General features: G+C 38.0%; 2 protein-coding genes across 3 annotated transcripts in view; one reads left to right on the plus strand and one right to left on the minus strand.

The window, feature by feature from the left end:
* The window catches only part of LOC107679167 (eukaryotic translation initiation factor 3 subunit L), a 10267-nt gene extending 5529 nt beyond the window's left edge, over positions 1–4738 (plus strand). For both annotated transcript variants that reach the window (XM_016474653.1, XM_016474654.1), the window contains exons 10-15: positions 752–922; positions 1172–1305; positions 2760–2933; positions 3066–3255; positions 3438–3518; positions 3676–4738. In XM_016474653.1, the coding sequence (XP_016330139.1) occupies positions 752–922; positions 1172–1305; positions 2760–2933; positions 3066–3255; positions 3438–3518; positions 3676–3753 (828 nt within the window). In that variant the 3' untranslated portion in view covers positions 3754–4738. The remainder of the gene's footprint in view (positions 1–751; positions 923–1171; positions 1306–2759; positions 2934–3065; positions 3256–3437; positions 3519–3675) is intronic.
* A 1341-nt stretch (positions 4739–6079) lies between these two features.
* cdh23 (cadherin-related 23) overlaps positions 6080–27379 on the minus strand; it is a 270976-nt gene continuing 249676 nt past the window's right edge. The window contains exons 39-69 of the mRNA XM_016474656.1: positions 26969–27088; positions 26707–26887; positions 26430–26563; positions 24743–24952; positions 24542–24649; positions 24362–24464; positions 23292–23417; positions 22454–22657; positions 21123–21581; positions 20835–20951; positions 19913–20137; positions 19603–19772; positions 18768–18905; positions 18567–18686; positions 17503–17680; positions 16947–17158; positions 16007–16201; positions 15774–15887; positions 14635–14764; positions 13922–14185; positions 10908–11069; positions 10556–10812; positions 10325–10422; positions 10025–10145; positions 9863–9942; positions 9674–9714; positions 9476–9536; positions 9126–9255; positions 8833–8955; positions 8357–8467; positions 6080–7266 (exon numbers count right to left, since the gene is read on the minus strand). Of these exons, the coding sequence (XP_016330142.1) occupies positions 6928–7266; positions 8357–8467; positions 8833–8955; positions 9126–9255; positions 9476–9536; positions 9674–9714; positions 9863–9942; positions 10025–10145; positions 10325–10422; positions 10556–10812; positions 10908–11069; positions 13922–14185; positions 14635–14764; positions 15774–15887; positions 16007–16201; positions 16947–17158; positions 17503–17680; positions 18567–18686; positions 18768–18905; positions 19603–19772; positions 19913–20137; positions 20835–20951; positions 21123–21581; positions 22454–22657; positions 23292–23417; positions 24362–24464; positions 24542–24649; positions 24743–24952; positions 26430–26563; positions 26707–26887; positions 26969–27088 (5031 nt within the window). The 3' untranslated portion in view covers positions 6080–6927. The remainder of the gene's footprint in view (positions 7267–8356; positions 8468–8832; positions 8956–9125; positions 9256–9475; positions 9537–9673; positions 9715–9862; positions 9943–10024; positions 10146–10324; positions 10423–10555; positions 10813–10907; positions 11070–13921; positions 14186–14634; positions 14765–15773; positions 15888–16006; positions 16202–16946; positions 17159–17502; positions 17681–18566; positions 18687–18767; positions 18906–19602; positions 19773–19912; positions 20138–20834; positions 20952–21122; positions 21582–22453; positions 22658–23291; positions 23418–24361; positions 24465–24541; positions 24650–24742; positions 24953–26429; positions 26564–26706; positions 26888–26968; positions 27089–27379) is intronic.

Here is a 27379-nt window from a genome sequence, read left to right on the forward strand (position 1 = left end):
AAGTGTTCTTAATCGCAATACTGCTTTGTCCACGGAGGTTACGGAAACAGCTCTATTTCAGCTTTTCCATAAGCGCCATCTGCTGTCAGCGAGTGGATTTACAGAGACTTATATTTACATTCAGCCTGTGTGCGGTTTCTGTCTGGCCAAAAACGGACCGAATTTGCATGCCCTGCTGTCAATTTTGACCGGTTGATGAAAAACAAGCTTATGTGGATTCTACACATTTAAACAATTCAGATAAGTTATCTAGAATTATTTATGGAGCAGATAAAATACATATAATCATTTATTAATTATTTATCATTTCGACTTATATCTTTATTCTTTATTTAAAGGCTGAAATGTGAGGTTTACCTTTTTATTAAACTTTTTCAAAGCTTTATTTGAACATTTACATTAGATATTTCAACATGCTATTAAACTGTTGTCAGTCAAGTTGTCATTTAAAATCCGAACATCATTGGTAATGTTATTGTTTTAGTGATTATGCAAACAAAAAGTATTTTTATTTGTTGCTTGTTGATTTTTAAATATAAAACTTGAAGTGATTTATGTGTCGGTACTTTTTTAACATATTCAGCACATTTTAACAATAGCGTGATGATACTGATAACCGTGATAATTTTGGTCACTATAATCGTGATAAGAAATTTTCATACCGTTACATCCCTACTCAAGACAAAAAAGAGGTGCGGCAGCGTGCTAACATTGTTCATCAAATCAAATCTGGTTATCTTGTGTTTTTCAGAGCATGTATTCACGTGTGCCCGAGTGTCAGATCACCACCTATTATTATGTGGGTTTCGCGTATCTGATGATGAGACGCTATCAGGATGCTATTCGTGTCTTCGCCAACATCCTGCTGTACATCCAGAGGACCAGAAACATGTTCCAGAGAACCACTTACAAGTATGAGATGGTCAGTGCTTTTTGTCTTTGTAGTATTGGTTGTTAAAATGCTCAAATTACTCTATTACTGCATAAAGGATAATGCTGATTACATACAAAATGCCAAAAAATGTAATTCCTGATGAAGGTGCTGTCATTTTGTGCATTGATATTCCAGGTGTTTTACTTCAAGATTGTATTTCATTCTGTTGTACTTTCAAGTCTGTACTGTCATAATGGTGTGATGCTTAATCTAAATTGTTTATTGTTTTCTGAACAGATTAATAAACAGAATGAGCAGATGCACGGGCTGCTGGCCATCGCTCTCACTATGTACCCCATGCGCATCGACGAGAGCATTCACACACAGCTGCGCGAGAAATACGGAGACAAGATGCTCCGCATGCAGAAAGGGTGAGAACACTCATTATGCTAAGTTATGTATGTATGCACTACTAGGGATGCGCCGATCCGATATTCATCGGCTCTGATAGTGCCATTTTTTTCGGATCGGGTATCGGTCAGAGAGGGCCGATCCAAATCCGAGATTATTTTATTTAATTTTTTTTTCCTTTCCCAATTGTGCGAATTATTCTGTGTTACTTCTGAAGCCATACAATACCTTAATGTGAGCTACATATGAATATTTAAGTCCTTACATTAAAGTTCACACTAACTCTTTTCTCCGCTGTGGCTGTCAGTCATTCGTTCAGCCTTTAAAGGGGTCATATGATGCTTTTTTAAAGATCATTATTTTGTGTATTTGGTGTAACAGAATATGTTGACATGCTTTAATGTTCAAAAAACATTATTTTTCAAATACTGTACATTATTGTAGGTCCTCTATGCCCCGCCTCTCTCAAACACGTCGTTTTCAACAAAGCCCCTTCCTTTGACAAGCGCAGTCTGCTCTGATTGGCCAGCTGACCCAGTGCATTGTGATTGGCCGAACACCTATCTATGCACAATCAGCTTGTAACACTCCAAAGAGAAAGGAAAACTTGTAATCGCATCATATGACCCCTTTAAACCCTGGTTGCGTTCAGTTACGACAGTCAGTTAGGTAAAGCTCTCTCCAAGATCATTCTGTGTTCCCATTATACTTGATTTGTGAATAAATGTCTGCACAGATATAATACACTACGCATCAATTTCTCCTCACTTTGTGCTTTGTAGTTTTTAACACGAAGAGCTTACAATGTGCGCATTCGGTGTGCAGAATGATGCGCTTGAAACAACACTGCGCTTGAAACAACACAGGCTGTGACTCCATGTTGCTTCAAGCGCATCATTCTGCACACCGGATGCGCACATTGTAAGCGCTTCGTGCTCATAGTATCGGATCGGTATCGGCCAATACCGAGCCCTAGGTATCGGAATCGGTATCGGAGGCGATAAAGGCGGATCGGAGCATCCCTATGCACTACCATACAAAACTTTGGGGATGGTAACATTTTTTATTTTATTTTTTTTATGTTTGTGAAAGAAGTCTCTTAGGTTCACTGCATTTATTTGAACAAAAATACAGTAAAACAGTAATATTGTGAAATATTATTGGAAATTAAAATGACTTCCATTTCAATGTTTTTTATTTCTGTGATGAATTTTCTTTGTTAAATAGAAAGTTCAGAAGAACAGCATTTATTTGAAATGAAAATCATTTGTAATGTTATAATGCCTTTACTGTCACTTTTGATTAATTTAATACATCCTTGCTCAATTTAATGTTTAAAAAAAAAACTTACTCTCCCCAAAATTTTTGATCAAAGTATATTCAATATAGCATATATTTTAAAATGATAATATATCATGTATAATTTATATAGACAATAAAAGGAGCAATTGAGGGTTTTTTTTCTCTTTTTCAGAGATCTTCAGGTGTTTGAGGAGTTGTTCAGCTTTGCCTGCCCCAAGTTTCTGTCACCCGTAGTTCCAAACTATGATAATGTTCATCCAAATTATCACAAAGAACCATTCCAGCAGCAGCTCAAGGTGTTTGCAGAGGAGGTGCAGCAGCAGGCGCAGCTCTCCACCATCCGCAGGTACAACAGCAGCTTATTCATGTTGAGGGCAGGTCTGTCTCTTTGGATGAAGAACAAGAATTCTATGATGATGTGTAATGAGCTCTCCTTCACTTTGAAATGTCCTCTGCTGACTCCATGTGTCTCTGTCAGTTTCCTGAAGCTCTACACCACCATGCCTGTGGCCAAACTGGCTGGATTCCTGGACATGTCCGAGCAGGAGTTTCGCATCCAGCTGCTGGTCTTCAAACACAAGATGAAGAACCTGGTGTGGACCAGTGGCATCTCTGCTCTGGATGGAGAATTTCAGTCTGCCTCTGAGGTCGACTTCTACATTGACAAGGTGTGTGTGTGTGTCGAGTTTCTGTCTTTAAACCGCCAAATTGAACACTTTAATTTCTGAGATTAAATATGGGGCTACAATATTCATGCCAGTTGTCTTATTATTTTGAAAATAATATTTAGTTTTTTTTTTTTTTTACTGGCGAGTCACTCTAATAGTGAATTTACTTGGTCTTCCACCAGGATATGATCCATATTGCAGACACCAAGGTTGCCCGTCGCTATGGAGATTTCTTTATCCGACAGATCCACAAGTTTGAGGAGGTACGTGCTCTTGAATAATTTTTAAACATTTACATTTATGTAGATTTTCTGTACATTTCTATACATTTATTTCCTCGTTAAATTAGTTTATGGATCTGTTTTTGAATGAACCGTCTATGTTGTCACATTTTGATTGTACCTCTTTGATCTTCTGTAGCTTAACCGAACACTGAAGAAAATGCCTCTAACTGGTGCCTCCTCTGGTTTGAGCAACTCCACATCACGTGCCACATAATGCAGATCCAACCAGAAGAACTAATCAAACCCTAATTTGATCTGACTGTGATATCCACCAATCACAGGCTAACCCAGACTTCTCAACCAATCAGGAACCACCTCTGATACTCTTTTACCAATCGGAGGCCATTTCTGAACTATAATGTAAGCCCTTTCAGTTAATTTCACTGACTTGTTCTGGACACAAGTGAATCTGATGGAAGTCTTGTTTTCTAAATCAATACATTTTGATGTGGCTGAACTGTAGTTTAGCGTCGTCTTTGAGTTTACATCTTAAATGTATTGGGTCTGAAACAAAATTCTTTAATTATTCATAAACTGTTCTTGTGTAAATTACCACATTAAATTCAGTGACAATTTACATAATGTTCATGTATCATAAATGAGGCTCTAAGTATCTGTTTACACTTACATTTTACAAACATGAAGGCCTGCTATTCTAGTATAAATGCCCCTAGGTGGCAGAAGAATCTTTGTATTCACTTGCATAATCTAGCAAGATGATTAAAAACAATACAAAACTACATTTTTCTTTCCATTTATTTTGGACAACTTTGGGTTCACAACATATTCCAACAAAAAATACCTTCCACTTTGATGGCAGCATTTATATGGGTGTCATGATTGTGTAATCGTTTAACTTTTCCAGTTTGATTTTAATACACTATTCAATAAGTAACAGGACTTTTGAGATATTCTAGTTTCTGTCAGTGCAGTGTGTACGTGTATCATGGGCCACGTTACTGTCTTTAATATCCTGCTGCTAGGCTTCAATACATAGAGGAATGCCATCCTCATGATGACTGCTGCTTTGGTCAATATTTTATCATCTTCAGGACCTTAAGGCAAAACCGTTGCATATTTTCTTTATTCAAACAGGATCCACAAAGATTTTCCATCTACAGCCTCATCGCTGGTGACTAGACAATAATGAGAGGGAAAAAAACTTACAAAAAAGGGGATATAAAAAATTATAATGCCTTAAAACACACCATTTAAATAATCTGGTATAAAATGTTGAAAAATAAATACAATTAAATACAACCATTTATACTTAACTCTGTTTGGTAGGTCAGCATTTTTCTTTTCCAAAAATATCTTTTGTAATCTTTATTTTTCTTTATCAAAAAAGTAAAGGAAAATAAAGACATGGTATTTCCCCCTTAGGTGGCAGTGTTCTGTAAATGAAACATAATAGCTTGACTTTTATATTTTAATGTTGACTTTTCCCTTTTTTTTTTTTAAGGTAAAATTGAGTTATGGCATGGCATGAACCTTTCAAGCACTAGTTTCACTGTGAATAGTTTCACTGCCGTTTTTATTAAAACACATGACACATAAGTTTGTAGTTGACCAAACCTCTGGCCTCAGTGTTCAGTGGAAACAGTGTTTGGTCTGCTGACTGGCTTTCCTCATTGGTCCATGGAACAGCTTTTAGTCCATTTTCTTGAATGCAGTCTTCCACTTTTTTCAGATAGTTCACAATTTTTTTTTTTAAAGATAGTTCATTAAGTCATTTTTGTGATGTCTTAAAATTCACTATAAAGACACCGACAGAGCAGCTTGCAGTACAGTCTATGTTCTTGTGGTCGTTTCTTCTTTATATCAAATGGGCTTTTCACACTTACATGTTAACCCATGGTTTATAAATAAATAAAGCACGTTTTTACATTGTTAATAATTTACCCTGGGTTGTCATGTTCAGTGATCACAAATGTTAACATTTTAAAGCACGCAACCTGCTTTTATAAACATGGAAATGTGGCCATCTTGCCTTAAAGGTGTATCGTCTCATATTTTTCATTAAACCGTAGTAGCATAGTACCACTCAAACTACATGCCAAACGCTTCTGAGCTACAAGCTCCACTACACAACGAAGTTCAGTTTCGGTACCGAATGTGAGTATATTTACTAACGTAATGCATTATGGAACGGATCTGGAAAATACTGTGACATCGACAGTATTTTGAAGTATGGGTACCGCAATAATACTATAGCAGTAGCGATAGCTAAAAGCCAGCCATTTGTAGGTTGGATTGGGCGAAAAGACGCGGCAACATGAGCTCAACTAATGGCGTGCGTTTAGGGTGGGGATATCCATTTTTCGACAAATAAATTCATCCTAAATTAAAAAAAAAAAAAAAACTTTGTCTTTTTATTTATTCCATCCCTTTCTAGCTTGTACTTATTTGAACAAATGCCTGAAACTTGGTATTACGAGCACTTCCTGTATCTGTTTGCCTCTTTAAGAAGAATCGCTTTATGTATTTCCCAATTGTAAGTCGCTTTGGATAGAAACGTCTGCAAAATGACTAAATGTAAATGTAAAAGCAATGGCAGTCAAGGGAACTGTTTGGGACCCCTGCATAAAAGATGAGAACCTTTGCAATCGTGCTTTGTGAATTTTAACACTATAGAAAAACAATATACATACAAAAATAATAAAATAATACTGTTTCTTATTCTCTCCAGTTAACATGTTTACCATCGTTGTTCAACATTTTTAAACACTGACTATTCGACTAAACATATCGTAAAAAGATACTTCCTGCAGCCATACGTAGTGCATGAATATTTGAATGAATTCATTTACAACTGGTTGTCTATTGTTAAACTCATCAACGTTTACTAGCACTGCACTGTTTCACACTATATACCCATGGCACTGCAATAAACAGTGCCAACTCTGTTCTAGCTTCAGAACCCAGAGTTAAACCCTTTTTCAATTTCCAAGTGTGAAATAATGTTTAACCCAGGGTTAATCGCGGTGTGACAAGCCCCACAGATATACTCTCATAAGCAGTTCAAAGAGTTCATTATACACATACATCACCATGTTATTCCCTGGTGTCCCACTGAAATATGAAAAAGTAACTAAATAAAAACTAGTGTCCGTATTCGGCCTTCCACTGGTCTGAGAGTGCATTCATTGCCCATTGTGTAGTTTGTGTGTGGTTAAAGTGTCAGTACTCTTGAAGTAGCCCTGACAAGATGAGCTGCCCTTGATTTGGACGTTCCAGGTCCACACACACATCTACACACCCTCCTCACACCTGGCCCTTACAAACCTGAACTCTTCTCCACATCGCAGGAAAGAGTTTCCATTCAAAACAAAGAGCCAGGAGTGCCATGCACGTTGTAGTTTTCTCAGACCAGCGAGGCCTCGGCTAGTCATAATTCTGTGATCTCTAACGGACTCTCAGACAGAGTGTCGCTGCCCTTGTTTCTGTGCAAAGGTGTGGATTTTGCAGATTCTGTTCGGGCGTTGCGTTCGGCATACAGTCCGCCATCTGCGTGCAAGGCTTCAAGGGAGCGTGCCAGAGCCCGCTGATCATCTTCAGGCAGGCTGTTGAGGTCAGAGGTCAACAGCGTGCCTGTGCTGCCGTGAACCGCATGCACCCCGTCAGGACCCCTGAGCTCGATTGGGAGTTTGTGCTTGAAGCGAAGGGTTCCTCGACCTCCGACACCAACACACTCGTCGTCATCTTCATCCAGGTCGCTTTGGATCAGCTGAGAGAGGAGAACATGGATGGATGAATGAAATGATTGAATGGAATTGATGCAATGATGGAGTGACGAATGCATGGATGGATGGATGGTTGGTTGGTTGGGTGGGTGAATGTATGAATGGATGGGATAGATGGTTGGTTGGTTTGTTGGGTGGGTTTATGGTTGGTTGGTTAGATGGATCGATGGTGGATGGATAATAGTTTTTTTTTGGGTGTTTGGATAGGTGGATGGATGATTGAATTCATTTATGGATTGGTGAATGGATACAAGGAATGTAGGATACAATGATAAAACAATGAACAGAATGATGGAGTCATGAATGGATGTGCAATATGGATAGATGCAATAGTAGTTGGATGCATGGATGGACAGATGCATGGACGAGTGGGTAAATGGAGGAATTAATGGTTTGTTTAGTTGATGAATGTAATTATGGATGGTTGAATACATTTATGGATTTGTAGGTGATGGAGTGATAAATGTGTGGATGTGGGATGGAGTTATCAATCAGATGGATGCATGGATTTATGGATTGGTAGATGAATAGATGGATGCATGTGGGTGAATAAAAGGAATGATGGATGCAATGATGGCATGATGAATAAATGCATGGTGGGATGGAATTGTTGATGGATGCAATTATAGATGGACGTGTGGAATTTTGGATTGGTAGATGCATTGATGAATAAATAGATGCATGATGGTTGGGTAGAAGGAAGGACAGATGGAGTGATAGATGATTGATATTATGGATTCAACAATACATATATGGAATTAGATTGGTAGATGGATGCATGGATGGATGCAAGACAATGTAAGGAAGGAGAAAAATAACCATTAACAACAAAAAAACTTACAATTTGACAGCAGTTTTAGAGGAAACAGAGAGCAGCAAACACATCTGTGAAGCAGTGGAGAGCAGTGAGCAGGCTGTGAAACAGCCTGAGAAACATCAGCAGGGTCACATGACTCTGGACAGAAGGAGAACCCAGGGTTTCTACTGATAGGACAGGGTGGAGACGTAGTCAGCCAGCAGTGAGGAAGAGGGTGTACAGGAAGAGCAAACACAGCACCCTGTCACATCGCCCACCTCTGTGACTGAAGACTGGTCACTGTGGCTGGTTGACTTGGTGACCATGCGGGCGGCAAACAGCTTTTTGAGTCTCAGGTAGTCATCCAGAACCACCTTTAGCAGCGAGCCCTGATTGGATGGCAGCATTGGTCATGTAGTGTCTTATGAACTGAATCCTTTAGCACAATTCTGATATTTCACTTCATTAAGAACATGATCTCACTCCACATTTTATTATATTGGGTCCCAAACTGAGTTTTAAGACAAAATAACACCATAAATGTTGATTCTAAATTGAAAATACATTTGAAAAATGTTATAGTTCAGATTTGTGTCTAGGAATCAGGCCTCAAAAAGTACTGAAGCTCTATGATGATCCCATCTCCTATGAAAAATGCTATCAAAGATTTTTATTGGTTTGCCTGTTTATGTTCTCCAACCTTTGCCAGGTTCATCAGTAGCTCTGATATCAGATTTGGAGTGAATGTTCTCACCTTGATGGGCCCCTCTCTCATGATTTGCCCAAGTTTGGCGATGTTGTCATACTCCTGAATAGCAGCTCGTAGATATCGGTCATCCTCTGGTTTAGAGGCCTGAGGCTCACGTCCAAATGTACCCTATAAAAGACAAGATAGTTATTTAGTACCCTATAAAGTGAAGATGACACTTAAGTACCCCACAAAGGTAAAAGAAGACAAAGAGAAGGTCTAGGTTCTTGTGATGACAATACATGCACCATGGCATGATTCTGAGAGTGCTTTTTTTTTTTTTTTTCCAAGTTTATTACATGTGTGCGAGCCGGGCTGTTCCAGAGGTCAGCAATGTCACTTAAGTCTTCAGGAAGGTCATCCTCATGCTCCGCCTGTGCCGCTAACTCCAGATTCCTGCAGAAAGGATCTAGCCACACTGGATTTGCTCTACAAGCACATACAGAGAAAGAGATGCATTGTGATGCAATCAATTAAACCGTGCAATTTAGTCTGTTAGATGATAATCAACATTGTATTTTGAACATATCTCAAATAGTATGAATATGTTAAGTTTTGCCACACCTGTGATTATTTTAGCAGTCTTGAGCTCTGTTAACACATATACAAACAGGCTCATATCAACAACACCATTGTATCACTCACTCACCCTTCAAACGAGTACTTGTTTGTGTTGGGCATATCCAGAATATCCATCAACCCCTGATTTCCTGTAGATAGAGAGAGAAAACCAAACATGCTTTACCTTGACAACAAACACAAAGCCATGTTTGTTAAACTTCAACCCATGTGAGGATTAGTCTCCACTTCCTCCAAACAGAGGGATGGGACATTCCCAGCAACTTACCTGTGGAGCCAGCAACAACTGCCTTCAGCTTCCTTTTGTGCCTGTTAAAAGCAAGAAACAAAAAATCAGAACCTCAGATGCCTGGTTATGCATTGAACAGGAAGTGAGTGAACATGGCAAGTGACAGAACAGGATTTGAAGTGGTGCTTCTTTCTGTGAAAATCTATTGCTTGTAAAGAAAGTACTCACACTGTGCGGTAATACCAGTTCATCAGGATAAACAACATGGCAGCAAGGAAGAGTAAAACTGCCAAGATGATAATGGCCATCTGAAAGAAATTAATAGGCATTCATGCTGTGTATAATGTATTCTTAATACAGCAAATACATTGTATACAAACACACACACACCTGTAAGGTGGTGAGGTCGTCAGGTGCACGAGCAGTCACAGCAGGCTGAACATCCAGAACGTTGTAATTTCTAAACAGATTCCTCAACTGCTCCTTGTTCTCATCGATCATCTGAATCACCCTGAAAATCAATTCAGTGAATCAATCAATCAATCCTCCTCAAAGGAACAAAGCAACTGCGGATGAGACTACTGCATTAATCAAATGCAATAATCAATATAAAAAAAAATAAAGCAAGATGTACAGTTCAAGAAATGCCCATTTGATATGTATCGGTCATGTCTGGTACATAACTCTTACCTCTCCACATCTAGAATACGGTTGGTCTGCTTGTTGACCACATGAATCAGAACATCGGTTTGAGCAAAGTTCACTCTTCCCTTTTTATCCACATGAAACTATGGGAAAGAAATATATGATTCACTCATTTGCATGGTCATGACAGGAGAAATATTGGATATAACTGTACAGACAAGGATTGTAATTTAATTTCTCATGATCGTAATAATGACAGCACAAGCACGCATGTACCTGTACGTCATCAGTGTTGACTATGGCTCCTGTGATGTTTGAGAGCAGGTTTATAAACTCCTCTTGAAACAGTCGGACACGCTCTGGTATCTCATTAATGACGATTTTCACCCGTTGGTCGTCTCTGAGAATGTAAATGCCCACCAGAGTCACGTCACTGTGTCCTGCCAGATCTCTCGCCAAAACCTCCACCACAAAATAACCCGGATCATAAGCCATAAACAGGTCAAATGTCCGGATGATTCCATCAGTCTCACCTGGAAAAAAAGAAGAGTCACTAAAAAAATAACACCAATCTAAATTAACTGACATTTCAACAGAAAGTTAAACAGTGTGTAAAGCACACACACACCGATGATGAAGACGTTGCCCATGTCTTCAGAGTCATTGGAATGCAGTTTGATGTAGCGGATAGACAGAATGTGATAAAGAACAAGACTGTTGTTGCCAATGTCATTATCAATCGCTTGAACCCGGATCAGATCTGAGCCCACTTTAGCATCTGCAGCCACACCTGACAGAGAAAGAGAGACAGGTAAGCTTACGTTTACTTATCTAAACAGGTACAGTACATACCATAGAGGTTGCCATAGGGATTGAATTAAAATAAAATGTGAAAGCAATTAAAATATTTACATAATATATAAATAACATTTTTTTTTTTAATCAAGTATGGTTTTCAGGTACTCTTTACACCTTCGTAAAATAAAAATGTTGAAAATGGTTTCAAAATACAACAAATCTGTTACCTGCAGTGTACTCCATCTTTGTGAATCTTGGAGACTGGTCGTTGATGTCCTCAAGGAAGATTCTTACTTCCTGTAATGTAGGGTCACGCAATTTTTTTTAACCATATTTTTATAACTTATTTGTACAGCTTTTTCAGTTTATAACTAGATTATAGAAGTCTATTTGAAGAAATATATTTTACACTTTCCAACGAAGATGATCGAGATTGAAAAGTAATTCAATCAATTTTAGATGAGCAGCAAAAGCAGAAGTAGAAGTTTAAGACCAAAGAGTTGCAAGCAGTAGAAAAAGTCAGTTCTGAGCGGATAGTGGCGCTAGAGGGTTTTAGACCAAATAAATAAATAAGTAATGCAAAGTAAATGAAAGATCAAAATTAAATGAACCTAAAAACTGGTGGGAAATTTGAAATGAATAAAAGCAATACCTAAAATAGCAGAGGTCTAAAGTATTTGAGTAAATGTAATTAATTACTGTACTTGAGTATCTTTTTTTTTTAATACTCTGTAGTTTTACTTAGCAACTTTTACTCTACTACACTACATTTTTTAATAAGCATCTGTACTCTTTACTCCACTACATTTGTAATGAGTGTTGCAATTACACATTACATTTTGCATGGCACCTAGCTTTTAACGATATCACCAACTACAAGGCACTGAAAGTACTATTATCTAGCCCCTACTCACCCAAACTTGTCAACAAAGCTACATTACGTGAATGTAAGTTCCTTAGCAAGTAGTTGTGAATCACAGGTGTTTTCTATTTGAGATGAGGACATGACTGCAGCCGGCAATGACGCCGAAACAGCACATTCAGTGCAAAAAGGCTATTAATTTTTAATTTTACTTAACATTATTTCTGTCATGACAACTCTCAGAGGGATTGGCATGGTAATGTACATGACAATGTTAATGTATTTGGTCTTGGCGGAATGCAGCCATATCACCAGCAGCCATATCACCCTGCAGCCCAAGACTGGTTGCCCACTGAAGCTAAGCAGGGTTGAGCCTGGTCAGTACCTGGATGGGAGACCTCCTGGGAAAACTAGGTTGCTGCTGGAAGAGGTGTTAGTGAGGCCAGCAGGGGGTGCTCACCCTGTGGTCTGTGTGGGTCGTAACGCCCCAGTGTAGTGACGGAGACACTACACTGACAAAAAGCACCGTCTTTCAGATGAGATGTTAAACCGAGGTCTTGACTCTCTGTGGTCATTAAAGTGCCAGAACTCTGTATTTTATTTATCCATTATACTGAATAGACCTTTTTGAAGGATCTTTTTTTTTTTGTGCAAATTTGATATTGGTTTTAGAAAATGAACATGAATGCTCTCTTCACAAATCACCTCTTTAATGCCAGAACTCTGTATTTTATTTATCCATTATACTGAATAGACCTTTTTGAAGGATCTTTTTTTTTTTTGTGCAAATTTGATATTGGTTTTAGAAAATGAACATGAATGCTCTCTTCACAAATCACCTCTTTATTGTTTTTGTTGCACGTTCTCTGTGCCTTGTCTTGGACTTTTGTCACTTCCTGTCTCCCGTGTTGTTTGTAGTCAGTTTATAGTCTGTTTCTTCATTGGTTCCCCTTGATTAGTCTACCCAGGTGTGTCTTGTTATCTTGTTATGCTTGTTAGCCCCCTGTGTTTATACACCCCTAGTGTTTCTTTAGTTCCTTGTGAGTTGTTGAGTGTAATGGTAGTCTGTTTGTCCGTCAATCTGTTCTTTGTTCCCTGTGGTTTTTGATTTATTGTTTGTTCTAGGTTTTCCATTAAATACCTGCACATAGATCCTTGCCTCTGCCTGTTTTCTCCAGCTTCTCCACAACATTACAGTTTTTCACTGGCATGTCTCTTTGTATAGTCCCTTTTTTGAGCCTATATTTCATAATTTTATTTATCCATTATACTGAATAGACCTTTTTGAAGGATCTTTTTTTTTTTGTGCAAATTTGATATTGGTTTTAGAAAATGAACATGAATGCTCTCTTCACAAATCACCTCTTTATTGTTTTTGTTGCACGTTCTCTGTGCCTTGTCTTGGACTTTTGTCACTTCCTGTCTCCCGTGTTGTTTGTAGTCAGTTTATAGTCTGTTTCTTCATTGGTTCCCCTTGATTAGTCTACCCAGGTGTGTCTTGTTATCTTGTTATGCTTGTTAGCCCCCTGTGTTTATACACCCCTAGTGTTTCTTTAGTTCCTTGTGAGTTGTTGAGTGTAATGGTAGTCTGTTTGTCCGTCAATCTGTTCTTTGTTCCCTGTGGTTTTTGATTTATTGTTTGTTCTAGGTTTTCCATTAAATACCTGCACATAGATCCTTGCCTCTGCCTGTTTTCTCCAGCTTCTCCACAACATTACAGTTTTTCACTGGCATGTCTCTTTGTATAGTCCCTTTTTTGAGCCTATATTTCATATAAGTAAAAATACTTAAGTACTGTTAAATTCAGATACGCTAAGACTTTTACTCAAGTTGTTTTGGAATTGGTGACTTTTAACTTGTAGTGGAGTAATTTTCACTGTAAGGTATCTGTACTTTTAATCAAGTATGGTTTTCAGGTACTCTTTACACCTTCGTAAAATAAAAATGTTGAAAATGGTTTCAAAATACAACAAATCTGTTACCTGCAGTGTACTCCATCTTTGTGAATCTTGGAGACTGGTCGTTGATGTCCTCAAGGAAGATTCTTACTTCCTGTAATGTAGGGTCACGGCTTGGGTCAAGCACTTGGGCCCGCTGTGACCTTTGACTTCTCGGAGGAGACCAGCTTCGGTTACTGGAAGCTTTAACGATGATGGAATACACTAGGATTTCTTCCCGATCCAGGTCTTTTTTGACCCGTAGAACTCCGGCCACACTCATACCAAAGTTTCCCTCAGAATCGCCTCCTAGAAAAGAGCACGAGTAATGCAGTTAATAAAATGTTTACACTGGCCATGTATGAAATACTACCAATGTTCTGCTAAGTTTATAAGGAAAATTCAAAGTTTCTCAGAAATCTGAATTTCACCACTGATGCAACAAAATTATGCAAACTGAGTAGTACATTTGTAACTGCAGGCGGAAATGTTCTAAGAAGAAACAGTCCTGACCTACAGTAGTTGATCAAAGATTCTTGGTTCACTAACCTTCATATACTGTATATTCTTTCACGAATATGTTCAGCAAAGAGAGATTACTTGTCAGATACATTTTAATTCAGTAAAATCCAATTACAATTCACATGAAATTCGGAGCCTTGAACAGCTGAACGGAGCTAAACTCTGGATAAGCATGGTATAATTATGTAAATGCTTCTATAGGGGTTCATTTTTGTTGTTTAATGTTGTGTCCACACCTGCAATGAAATAGTAGACGATAGCATTAGAGCCCTCGTCTGCATCCACTGCACCAGTCACATTCCCCACAACGGTCCCAGGAGACGAGTGCTCAGGTACTGACAGAGACTGATACGGCACACTTCCTCTCTGAAATACACGCAACACACAGAATTCAAGACTTAAGCAATAAGCGATGGGAAAAAATTTCAACCATCACATTTCATGATGTAAAAGTCCCTTTAAAGCCTACTGCATTATATTTGATATGCAAATTTCTAAGGCCTTTGCTGAAAAAACTGTTTACTACATGCCTTCCGTCATTTGATTAATAGTTTGTACTTTTTTTAAGCAATTTTTTTTGTACATTTCTGAAAACATCCACATACATGTGACTTTCTGCTGCAAAAGAATAACTTTTATATTGATAGTAATATTCAAGACAAACATTTACTAGACTGAAGCAACGTAGGGTTACTTGATTACCCGTTCATCATTTTTAGAAAAAAAATCATGTTAAAATGTGAGCATTAAATACAATACATCAGGCTTTTGAGGAATGTGATTTACATCTCTCAGTCATTACTGCAGCACATTGCATTTTATATTTTGTTCCATAATCAAAGTTTTGATCATAAAACCAAGCATTTAAATATCTTACTAAGATATTATGGGGAGGAACAGACTGCAACTGATATTTATATGCATATTATGTAAGTAGTCTATTATACTGATATAAAGATCTTATTGATTTACATTACAAGCTATCAGAATTTCAGATTAGCCTAATAATTATCAGCAACAGCACCAAATTGCATATTTTTGCTCTATTTTGCCCTCTTTATAAAATTGAGGTGTTTTCTTTTCCTCCTCAAGTATGAGCTTCATATTATATGATATTATATTATATTATATTACATTACATTACATTATATTATGAGGCATAAAAGCCTGATGTATCAAATGTGATAAACACAAATGCAAACAAATATTTTGTCTAAAGTTTAATTTAAATGTTTCATTAAATAATTTTTTTATGATTATTATTTCATAGTCAGGTTTTACAGGGTTAATATTAAACTGGCCAACTGGCCTATAGTCTGTACTTGAAAAATAGTGATATATCTGATAATCAAAAACAAAATGATCAAAACATTACCGGAGGTTTAAGAAAAACAGGTTCATTGTCGTCGATGTCAGACAGAGCCACCTGCAGCGGCTGCATGGTCTCATATGGGACGGGCTGCCCGAGGTCATATGCCACCACAACCAGCTGCACACCAATACAGAGATTTAAATTGTTATTGCATCATTTTTGAAGGTTTCCTGCTGTTTTCAATTGTCTTTTATTTTGAAATGATTGGTTTGGTCTGGTTAGAAAGAAAGACTCACACTGTACAGGGCTTGTTTCTCCCTGTCCAGTTTAACTGCAGTGGTGATCACTCCGTTCACTGCATCAATATGGAAGTTCTCCCAGTCCCTATTTCCTGCTCCAGTCTGCAGGAAGCTGTACCGGACTTCTCCATTCACCCCCTCATCCTCGTCTGTGGCAAACACTTCATACACCACCAGCCCAGGAGGCTGTTCCTGCAACAACACACACAAAACATGAACGAATGCTCACTCATACATGATGTCTGACCCTGAACAAAAACAGGTCATCCAATCTCTCACAGTCCAGATGAAATTTGACAGACCTCCATGTGACAGATTTGGGACAAAGTATTGAGCGGTATTGAACAAAGTATTGAACATTCGTCCATGCGAGAGATTTCAGTCAGAATTAAAAGCAGGGAATCTCATAATTTATATTTTTATGTGCCATTTAGTGCTTCTGAAAGGTTTTAAAGACTTGTCTTTACTGCAAGAGGAACTTACAAAGTTTCCTCAAAGTCCTCAAAATACTATCTGCTATGATGACACTACGGTTAACATCTCTCTGAGTCGCTGGGGTGGGTTTCATCACTTGGGCTCAGGAATAAAGGGCTTCAAAATGATCACAAAGATCTGAAACACGATCTTTTCACTTTGGCTGTCAGACGTACACAGGAAGCTTGACCACACAAGCAAACACGAGATCTCTACTGCGTGTTTCAGCATGCAACTAGACAGCTACATGTAATGGATATTCCTATGAAGTTCCTGTGATGTGAGAAAGACAATGAGGAAGACAAAAGAAGAGTGCTGTGGGAGAACTGAGAATACATCAAAGTGGTCGAGTTGTAATTTGCAGGATGAGTGAGAAAGCCTGCATTCACTCAACATCACATTCAAACAAAGAAAATAGGATTTAGTAATAAAAATGAGCGATTGGTTTTTCACAGCTACACACCTCTAGTATGTGCATGATAGTGCCATTGGCAGGCCGCACAAAGATCGGCCTGTTATCATTGACATCTATGACGGTGATCTGAAGACTGGCGGTTCCCCAGAGAGGCGTTCTGCCATGATCGGTCGCCACCACAGTCAGATTAAACCTCTCAAAACTCTGCAGTAACCGCAGGGAGCGAATCAGCCCAGTGTCAGGATCCAGAGAGAGCGCATCTGTGATAGAGAGAGGAAGAGACATCAGAAACATCATCAAACTATGTAAGCCTTACTCGAGTGCGTTTATCAAATTGTACATGGAAAGTAAATTGAGAATGGCTTGAATTTCCAATTAATCACATGATTTTGAATCAAGGTAGCAAACACGATGGTGAATAGTAAGTTAAAATAAAATTATGTAAGTTAAAATGATGTGTGTGTGTATAATTTACTATAAAAAGTAACAGAAATCCAATTTAATTCAAATTCCAAGAGCCAATTCTTTCATCTTAAATTTGCAACCCATGTATCTATATTTCTGTATATCTGTGTGTGTGTGTGTGTGTGTGTGTGTGATTTACCCGCTCCAGGGCCCTGTAGACTATAAGTAAGTAATGCATTCTCCCCCTCATCGAGGTCAATGGCCTTCATTGTGATCACTGACGTACCAACCGGCTCATTCTCAAACACACTAGTGGTGAAAACTCTCTCTGAGAAGCGTGGACGGAAATCATTTACATCCAGCACTGTTAACTGCACCTGATAGATACAGAGAGAGAGAGATGGAGCTCAGAGATCTGATTCAGAGGTGATAAGGTGGAGTAGCAAAAGCTGTTTTGGTTGTTTTTCAAAGTATTTGAGGTCAGCTCATGCAAAACTGTTCACATGAAACTGAAACTCTCTGTACAAAAAATGCAAACATGTACAAGAGAGTTTGATATCTGAACACTGGTTGGGAATACAGCAAACCAACAATTCCAATTAAAACATATAATGATGATACAGATCCTGAAACAGTTACTGGCCATCTGGACTCACCAAAGCTGATTTGTAATGGCATTTTACTCACATTTGGAGCTTTTAGTAAGTCAATATTATGCAAAGCTTGCATTGAAAATTGCATCAGCCGATGGTATTTTAAATTTCTGCTTGTTTTGCTTCTATACTTCCCATTTCCTCATAACAACAGTGTGAATAGAGGAAGTGCAAGCTGAACACTCGGCCACCTCACAAACACTTCACATCTTGTGAAACCTCATTTGCACAGCTGATGCTCTCTTCATATCCTCCTTAAACAGGAACTGGAAGTGAAGGAGACTCCACCTTGACTGCGTCAAAGTCTCTTGCTCAAATCATTTTATCCATGTTTGGTTTTTCTTCCTGTGGTCAACTGGACTTTACAGTTTGCAGAACAGGTTGTTTGAATGTTGATTTCACATTGAGATAAAATGATGACACAAGTTCATCTTTTTGTGTCTGAAATGAGCCATAAACATATTTTTATTTGGCCTCTAATAAAGGACAACATATGGTGCCTCCAAGTTCCTACTTTTGAGTTTGGAAGTAATAATTATGAAATGATGTGGATCATATGATTTCTGAGGTAATTCCATATTTTTTCAGCTCATCCACACATTGCATGTACCTGCACAGAGTTTTCCCTGCGGTTGTTGGGGCTGCCTCCAGGGTTGTCCCTGGCGTAGGCTGTGAGTGTGTAACGGTCCTTGGTCTCTCTGTCCAGGGCAGACAGGATGTAGATGTCACCCTGATAACATAAGACATTAAAAATGAACATAAATGGCATTTGTTATTGTCTTTGTTTTGTTCTCACACCAAACACACTCACCGTAGTGGGTGTGATGCCGAACTTGCCCTCTCCATCCACTAGCCCGTATTCAATGATAGAGAACAGGCCAGAGTCTGCATCTGTCGCACTCACGCTTACAATAATAGTGCCAAGTGCAACATCCTCAAAAATAGACTTCTGCACACACAAACATACACAAAATCTTCGGTTTAAAAGTCTCTTACTTTATGTGCACCAACGCTTGATTTGATGAAAAACACAGAAAAAACTGCAATACTGTGTGAAATATTATTACAATTAAAAAAAAGTTTTTTATTTGAATATATTTTTAAATTTGTATTTATTCCTGTGATGCAAAGCTGAATTTCCAGCATCAATACTCTAGTCTTTAGTGTCACATGATCGTTCAGAAATCATTCAAATATGCTGATTTGGTTCTCAAGAAACAGTTCTTATTATTATCAATGTTGTGCTGCTTAATGTTTTTTTTTTTTTTTGTGGAAACTGAAAATCCTATAGCAACATTGAAAATATTTAAAATCACATTTAAATCCTGAAATAAACTGATTTTGAAAACTGTGACAAGTAAAAGGTATTAGAAAATGCATAAAGACTTCTAACTAAATAATCATATAAATAATCACTGGCCATATTTAAAATTCGTAGTTACTATAATTAGTCATTAAGATTTTGCATTAAATAAGCAAAAGGCAACCCAGAAGCATTTTCACTAAAGTGTCAAACTTTGATCTCACTGCATGAGCTTCACATCTGTAATATCCTCTATCAGAATTAAAATACTTCCTGAATTGAGCAGGAAAGAAAAACATTAAATCTGCACAGTACCCTGTTTCTCTGGTTTGTACTGATTTACCTGATATAAAGGTTGTTGAAAGACTGGGTTGTTGTCGTTGACATCAACAATCCTCAGATAGACAGGAAGTTCAGCAAAGCGAGGAGGCGTGCCATGATCCTGAGCACGCACCGTGAAGTTTAACCACTGCACTTGTTCATAATCCACTGTCCGATTGGCCACAATTTTACCTGTGGATAGTGATTTTGCAAAACATGCACCATGCCGATTAGAGATAAAATTAAATCGGCAAGACCCATTTTTCAAGCTTCTGTTTCTTAGGGTTTATGGTTAAAGCCAATAGAAATGCGAATGTGTTTATGTGTGTAACCTGTAGATGGGTCTTCAAGTCTTATGTAGTCTCCCCGGGGCAGGTGTAGGAGCTGATAGATGATCTGACCGTTGGGTCCTTTATCAGGATCCACAGCCGTCACCGACAGCAGTGTGGTACCAGGCACGGCACCCTCCAGAATCCTCTCGGAGAAGTTCGCTACCCCGAAAGGACGAAAACGAGGAGCGTTGTCATTCACATCCAGCACGTTGATGGTCAGTTTGGCTGTGGACAGAAATTAAATTTCAATTAGTTCATTTCCTGGAAATAGGAAACTAAATCAAATTTCCCCCTCGCGCTGGTTTAGTGCTGGTCAAGATTGGCAATCATAGGAAGGAAAACCTGACAAACTGGAAGTTGGTCACCAGCATGGTTTCTGGCAAACCTGCTTAACTTTGCTGGTCAAGCTTGCTAATAAGCCTGGTGTGGACATAGTGTCCCACTAGTTACCAGCACCCAGAGCACATACTGGTCTTTTCAATAAACTGCAATGTGATCAATCTTAAAGTAATAGTTGTAGATGTAAATGAGTTTGTTTCTCTATCTGAACAGATTTGGAGATATTTAGCATTACATCACTTGCTCACCAATGGATTCTCTGTAGTGAATGGGTGCCGTCAGAATGAGAGTTCGAAAAGCTGCTCAAAACGTCACAATAATCCACAAGTAATGTTAATAATCCACAAGCATATTTGCAATAAACCAGCTTCTTGCTTCACGAGACATGGAGTGGTGTGGATTACTTCACAGGAGAGGATCCATTGGTTATTTAAATGCAAAATTTCTCCAAATCTGCTCCAGTGAACAAACTCATCTACATCTTGGATGACCTGAGGGTGAGCAAATTAAATAGATGAAAAAATGAAAACAGGAGGGAGAGAAAGACGGAAAGTAAGTAAGCTGACAGAAAGATCTTTCTTACCATTGGGTACACTGACGGACATGTCAATAATATCACTGGCGTTGTCATGCACTGATACAATGATCTCAAAAGTGGCAACCAGCTCTCGGTTCAAGGGGTTTCGTACAAAAACAGCACCTGAGAATAAAGATGGACACAAATATCAACACAACACAGCACAACATGGTTCCCGGAAGTTAAAATCACATTCATTTTCTCCATAGAAAATAGATTTTTAATAAAAATGTTTAGTTGCTGAATTTCAAATGAAGAGCTACTGGTGACGTCCCTTAAGACATAATCGCTCACCTGTGTAAAAGTCAATTCCAAATGACTGCTGCAGCCCATCCACTGGATTATTCCCATCATCCTTTGCTTCCACAGAGATGATGTAATACTCCAGGCGAGGTTGTAGATCAGGGTCCTCAGCGGTGAGAGTAGCTATGACCTCTCCTGGCGGTGTTGACTCGTTAACGCTGATGGTCTGCACAGGCCTTATGAAATGAGGACGGGAGTCATTGACATCGTCCAGAACGACAGTTAACGTCGCCGTTCCCGAGAGAGGGGGTGTGCCTCGGTCAGTTGATATGACAACTAGACGGTACGAGCTACGCTCCTCTCGGTCCAGCGTAGCATTGCCGACCACAACGGCACCAGAGAGAGCATCAACGATGAAACGGTCCTGAGCGCCGCTGTCTAAGCGATACTGCAGCCAACCGTTAGAGCCCGCATCAACATCACTTGCCGAGAGCTGCGTTACTACCACACCTGGAAATACACACAATAATACATAAAACACACTATGTATAAATTTTTTGTTTTAGTAATTTTAGCATTTAAATGAATCCAATGAAGTAAGTATTTCTCATTTCTGTTTTTTCATTCAATATTTGCATTTATATTTCACTTAATTTTATTTTATTTCAGCTTTATTTAAATTTAGAAACATATGTGACCCTGGACCACACAACCAGTCATAAGGGTAAATTTTCCGAAATTGAGATTTATACATCATATTAAAGCTGAAAAGCTGAAAATAAATAAGCTTTCCATTGATGTATGGTTTGTTAGGACAGGACAATATTTGGCCGAGATACAACTATTTGAAAATCTGGAATCTGAGGGTGCAAAAAAATCTAAATATTGAGAAAATCGCCTTTAAAGTTGTCCAAATGAAGTTCTTAGCAATGCATATTACTAATCAAAAATTAAGTTTTAATATATTTACAGTAGGAAATGTACAAAATATCTTCATGGAACATGATCTTTACTTAATATCCTAATGATTTTTGGCATAAAATAAAATCAATAATTTTGACCCATACAATGTATTTTTGGCTATTGCTACAAATATACCTGTGCTATTTATGACTGGTTTTGTGGTCCAGGGTCACATATATACATTAAAAAGTAATACATTTGTAAATAAATAATCTTATAAAAAATAATCAAAAATACTTAAAAAATACTAAGTCACGAATAACATTATTATTATTATCAATATTAATTATTAATTAATAAATATTAATTTATAACAACAACAACAACACACTCCCAATTACACTGCAATGGGGCCCAACAAACCAGAGTAAACTAGTTTTTCTACCAGTTCATCCACCTGTATCATCTGTCTCTCTCACCTGTGGGGCTGTTTTCTGGCAGGTGTACAGTGAAACTGGATGGATTGAAGACAGGTGGGTTGTCGTTTATGTCGAGGATGGTGATAGTGAGTGGAATGGTGCTGTTTAAACCTCCCACATCCTCCCCAAGCAGAAACAGCTCCACCCGTGGCACAGAGAAAGCCTCCCGGTCCAGCACAGCACCCCCACGCACTGATACCACCCCTAGAGACAGAGAGAGGGGGTGTGAAAGAGAACCTGTCATGAGCGGGAGTAGTGCTTGATTACGAGAAACTCTGTGGGTGTATGAAAGGTAGGAGGACTGTTATCTTGTATAACTGATACCACAGATATAAAAGTATCTGCATGTTTAAAGGAATTCAATTTAAGACCATTTAATCATTGAAAAAAAGACCAATTTATAACCAACTTTGAAAGGTTAAATTCATTTCATTTTAAAATACTTTCTTAATTTAATATACAAAGACAACTATAAGTAAACTAAATAGTGTAAACTCTATTATTGAGCATCCCAATCAACCTGACATAGCAATACTGGCTTTACAAATGGCTTGAGTTTATCTGTTTTTCAACCAATAGCAGATGGGGAGTGTTTAGGAAATCTGTTTTTATTTTTCCATTTCCATTTGGTGGCATAAAACGAAATAAAATAAAATAATGGACTGCACTTACAGAAAAAAACTACATCAAGGTGAGCAGTCAAACTGAATATTAGCCTCTTGATATCATCTCTTGAAGATATCAACATATCTTCTTTAAAACGTCCTGAGGCCTTCAATTTTGGAAAACATGAAAACAAAACAGACATAACCCATAGCATCTGTGCTGAACGTCAGACCTGTGCGGGAGTCTATGGAGAAGAGGTCCACTCTGGTTCCCAGAAGACGATACCTCACCATTGCATTCTCCCCAATGTCTTTGTCCTCTGCTAGAACTGGGCCGTTTAGAATCAACACAGTGGTGCCTGATGGACAGACAGACAGACAGAGAGAGGTTCAGAGATTTGGCTTCAGAGGTTTAGCTTTGATCTCATGTTAAATGAATCATAACCATCACTGTTCATCCAACTTCGGCTGCCCAAGAGAGTCATAATCTAGTTTTTCATGCTTACTTTCATGATTATTGAATAATGTCATACTTGTGATGCCACCTGAAATGCCGAATCACACCGTTAACCACCATTTAAGCCAGAGGAGCCATTTAAGCCTTGCTACTGTTGCCTTTATCTTGCTCAGTTGGGGTTTAAAGACAACTAATATTAAGAAAATGTTACTGATTTGACTGCTCTCAGATGAGAACAAAACTTGAATGACACTATAATGTTATCATTGTCTTCTGTAGAGCTGCCTTATTCCTGAATCAAATTAATTTAATAACTGATGAACTGCAACGTCGACAGTTTTACTTCAGAAATTAATCAACATTGAACTGAATTGAACTGAATAATGATTGTCTTCTGTAGACCTGCTTATTGCTGAATTGAATTTGTTTTATAATTGATGCACTTTGCAACATCATCACTGTTACTGAACTGAATTGAATCAACATTAAGCTGAATAATGACAATTTGTACCGTTTAAAGTGCTATACAAATTTAATCTGACTTGTCAATTTTTAACCTTTAAGACTTGTGCCTACTTATGGGTTACAGATTTGCATTATGTGAGCGATGATCAAGTGTTAACATAAAATGTCAGAAACGTTAGAAGAAGCCACTTTTGCAAATTTGCAAACAATTTGAAAATCGCCCAGTGTTTTAATAGTGCAACAAACTTGTGTTTTAAAAGATTTGTCATGACAAAGGCAATCAACGCAGAAGAAAAAAGCTTTTATTCTCTGCCCTTTCTTTGAAGAGAGGATCTCTACACAATCTTCATTTCTGAGAATCAAGATATGGTTAACGAGAACCTGTGGGTGAGTTTTCACTGATCTCGCCCCTGTAGCTGGACTGGGTGAAGATGGGCCTGTTGTCATTCACATCCAGCACTGTCACCACCAACAACTCTGAGTCCTGAGCAGAGAGAAAAGAGTCTCATGAGAGTTTTCACCTGATGGTGCTGTGAAAGCTGGAAATGCTGTGTTATTTACCCTGCGTGCGATGCGAGGGTTGTCTGGGTTGTCTTTGACGGTGATGGTGAGGCTGTATTCAGCCACTCTCTCTCTGTCCAGCGGCCTGTTCACCTGAACCACACCTGACTGGAGGGAAGAGAACATTGGTCTGTTCACTCGTACATTATTATTTACGTCTTTACATTATTCTTTTCTTCCCTATATCCCTCTGTCTCTTACGGTCTCATTAATGTAGAATGATCCATCACTGTTGCCGGCCGTGATGCTGTATGTGAGGAGAGCGTTGCGGCCGCTGTCCGAGTCTTGTGCCCGCACTTGAGTGATGGAGGTGTGGACCGGTGCTCCCTCACTCACGCTGGTGTTATAGGGTAAGTTGAGCAGGACGGGGTCGTTATCATTAATGTCCAACACCTGAATGCCCACTACCACCTGACAGAGAAAAACAAAACCACCAAATGAATTATGGGAAATATTTAAGTGATTCAGTGAATACGAATTTGCATTTAAATCATACTAAAAAAAGTATTAAATAAATGAATTAATGTGGCTTGAAACATTCCATTTCCTTTTTTTAAAGTGTGTATTCATGCATGATTTATAGATTTGAAGCATTTTCTTTCAATGTTTTCTACTGTACCGAAGAATGGAAAAGGAATGGAAAAATGGGGATTTATGGAAAAAATTTAATTGTGTTCTTTCTGATACAAATTTAAATTGCACTTATACTTTTTTTTAAAGTTCCAGGTTTGCTGTGTTTGTTTGTAGGGTTTCACAATTTGGCCAAAAATGTTTTGTGATTATACATCAGTATGAGTAGAAAATAATAATAATAATATCAAATAAAATAAAATATGAAAAAAAAATATTGCCATGGTAATATTTTACTGTATACTGTATACAAATACAATTTGAGAATTTAAGAAAAATAATATAATAATATTTTAATTTTACAACTGTAAACCATACATGCTTTATATATCTGAAGCATTTTCTGACAATGTTTTCTACTGTGGCGAAGAATGGACAAAAAGAGGCCAATAGAATTGGGGGAAAATCTAACTGTAATCTTTCTGATAAAAAAAGTAATTATTTGTTGATTTAATTTTATTTTTTAAGCTCCACGTTTGCCGTGTTCATTTGTATTAAATAAGAGAAAATAAATATTGCTATTGCACTGTAAAATAACAGATCGATTATTTAGGAAAAAAATATAATAATAACTTTCTTTTATAACACTAATATTTATGACTTTTAATTTCTTAATTTTCAAATGTTAAAACCATCTAACTTTTATTTTGGTGTACTACAGGGAGGCACAACAGATGGAATTTAAGCACTTCTCATTTCAAGTAAGATTACAAGGAAGATGGTTGGCATGTTGCATTCCCAAATGCATGTTTAAGTGACCCAAATTCAGAGCAGATGCAGAGATGAGTCTGTGGAGAGCAGCATTTAAGGTGAACCAAGCTTCTCAGAGAACAAATTATTTTGCAAAAGTACCTCTTGTGCAAAAGAACCCAATGCCACCTCATTTTGAAAGACACAGCTCACATATCTAATTAAATTTCAGACTTTTCAGTTTCAATTTCAATTTTCAGTTCTATTTAGATCAAATGTAAAGCTCTAAAGACAAAAGATGCTGTTTTTAACTATATGAACATCAAACTAAAATAATAATAATGAATTTTAGTAATAACAAATACCAATGTAATTAATTTAGCTTGATGCTTATCTACAAATGCAAAGTGTTCACAACAAAGAGGTTTGTGGTGTCACAGTGCAATTCAGTATGTCCCAATAATGGCACATTGTCTTTCCACATACTCAAAAGCATGTACTTTCCCATCAGTTCATAATTTTGTGCATAGTAGAAGAATATGAACTGAATGTGTGTGGGGGTGTTCACCGTAGAGCTGAGCGCTGGCGTTCCCAGATCTTTGGCAGTAATGGTGATGTTGTAATAGGCGATAGTTTCTCTGTCCAGCTCTACATCTCTTCTCACTCTTAACTCTCCCTCAACAGATGAAATTACAAACTCATCTGGGAAAGAGAGACAGAAAGAAACAGAGACAGATAGAAAGGAACAACAAATTTTTAAAGGCAGACAAAAAACACAGCAAATATCAACACTAATCATTTTTCTGATCGAATCCGAATCAGCTGTCTATCACACACACACACACTTTTCAGGTCGCCTGCGGTGATGCTGTACTCCACTTTTCCATTGGATCCCGAGTCGGCGTCCGTGGCTTTAACGGTCCACACACGTGGGCCCGGCTGCCCCTCTGTGATTTCAAACGGACCCTCAAATGGTCTCGGGAAGATGGGTGCGTTATCGTTCACGTCTACCACATTCACCAGGACCTGCGGTACGGGACAGTGTGTGAGTGTGATATAAAGGAATCATGAGGACTGTATACGTGTGTTTAGCAGATATGAACTCACTGTGGTGCTGGAAGTCAGTCTGAACTGAGGTATAGGACACTGATCTGTGGCTGTGACCGTCAGCACATAATGACCATTACTGATCTCATAATCCAGCTCCTTAATGACCACGATCTGACCCTGTGAACACACACAAACACAATTTGAACACGCACAGCAGTGGAGTATATGAATCATTCTCAGGAAGTCTTTTGTGAACTATCACGTCTCTTTTGAACATTTTTTAAAATATACTTTTATTCAGCAAGGATGCATTAAATTGATCAGTAAAGACATTTATAATGTTACAAAAGATTTCTATTTCAAATAAATGCTGTTCATTTAACCTTTCTTTTCATCAAAGGATGTTATATCACAATTTCCAAAAAAAAAAAAAAAAAGTAAAAAGTTTTCAACATAAGTAATGCAAAT

This window comes from Sinocyclocheilus anshuiensis, unplaced genomic scaffold, assembly GCF_001515605.1.
Source record: "Sinocyclocheilus anshuiensis isolate Anshui unplaced genomic scaffold, SAMN03320099.WGS_v1.1 scaffold300, whole genome shotgun sequence".
Classification (NCBI taxonomy): domain Eukaryota; kingdom Metazoa; phylum Chordata; class Actinopteri; order Cypriniformes; family Cyprinidae; genus Sinocyclocheilus; species Sinocyclocheilus anshuiensis.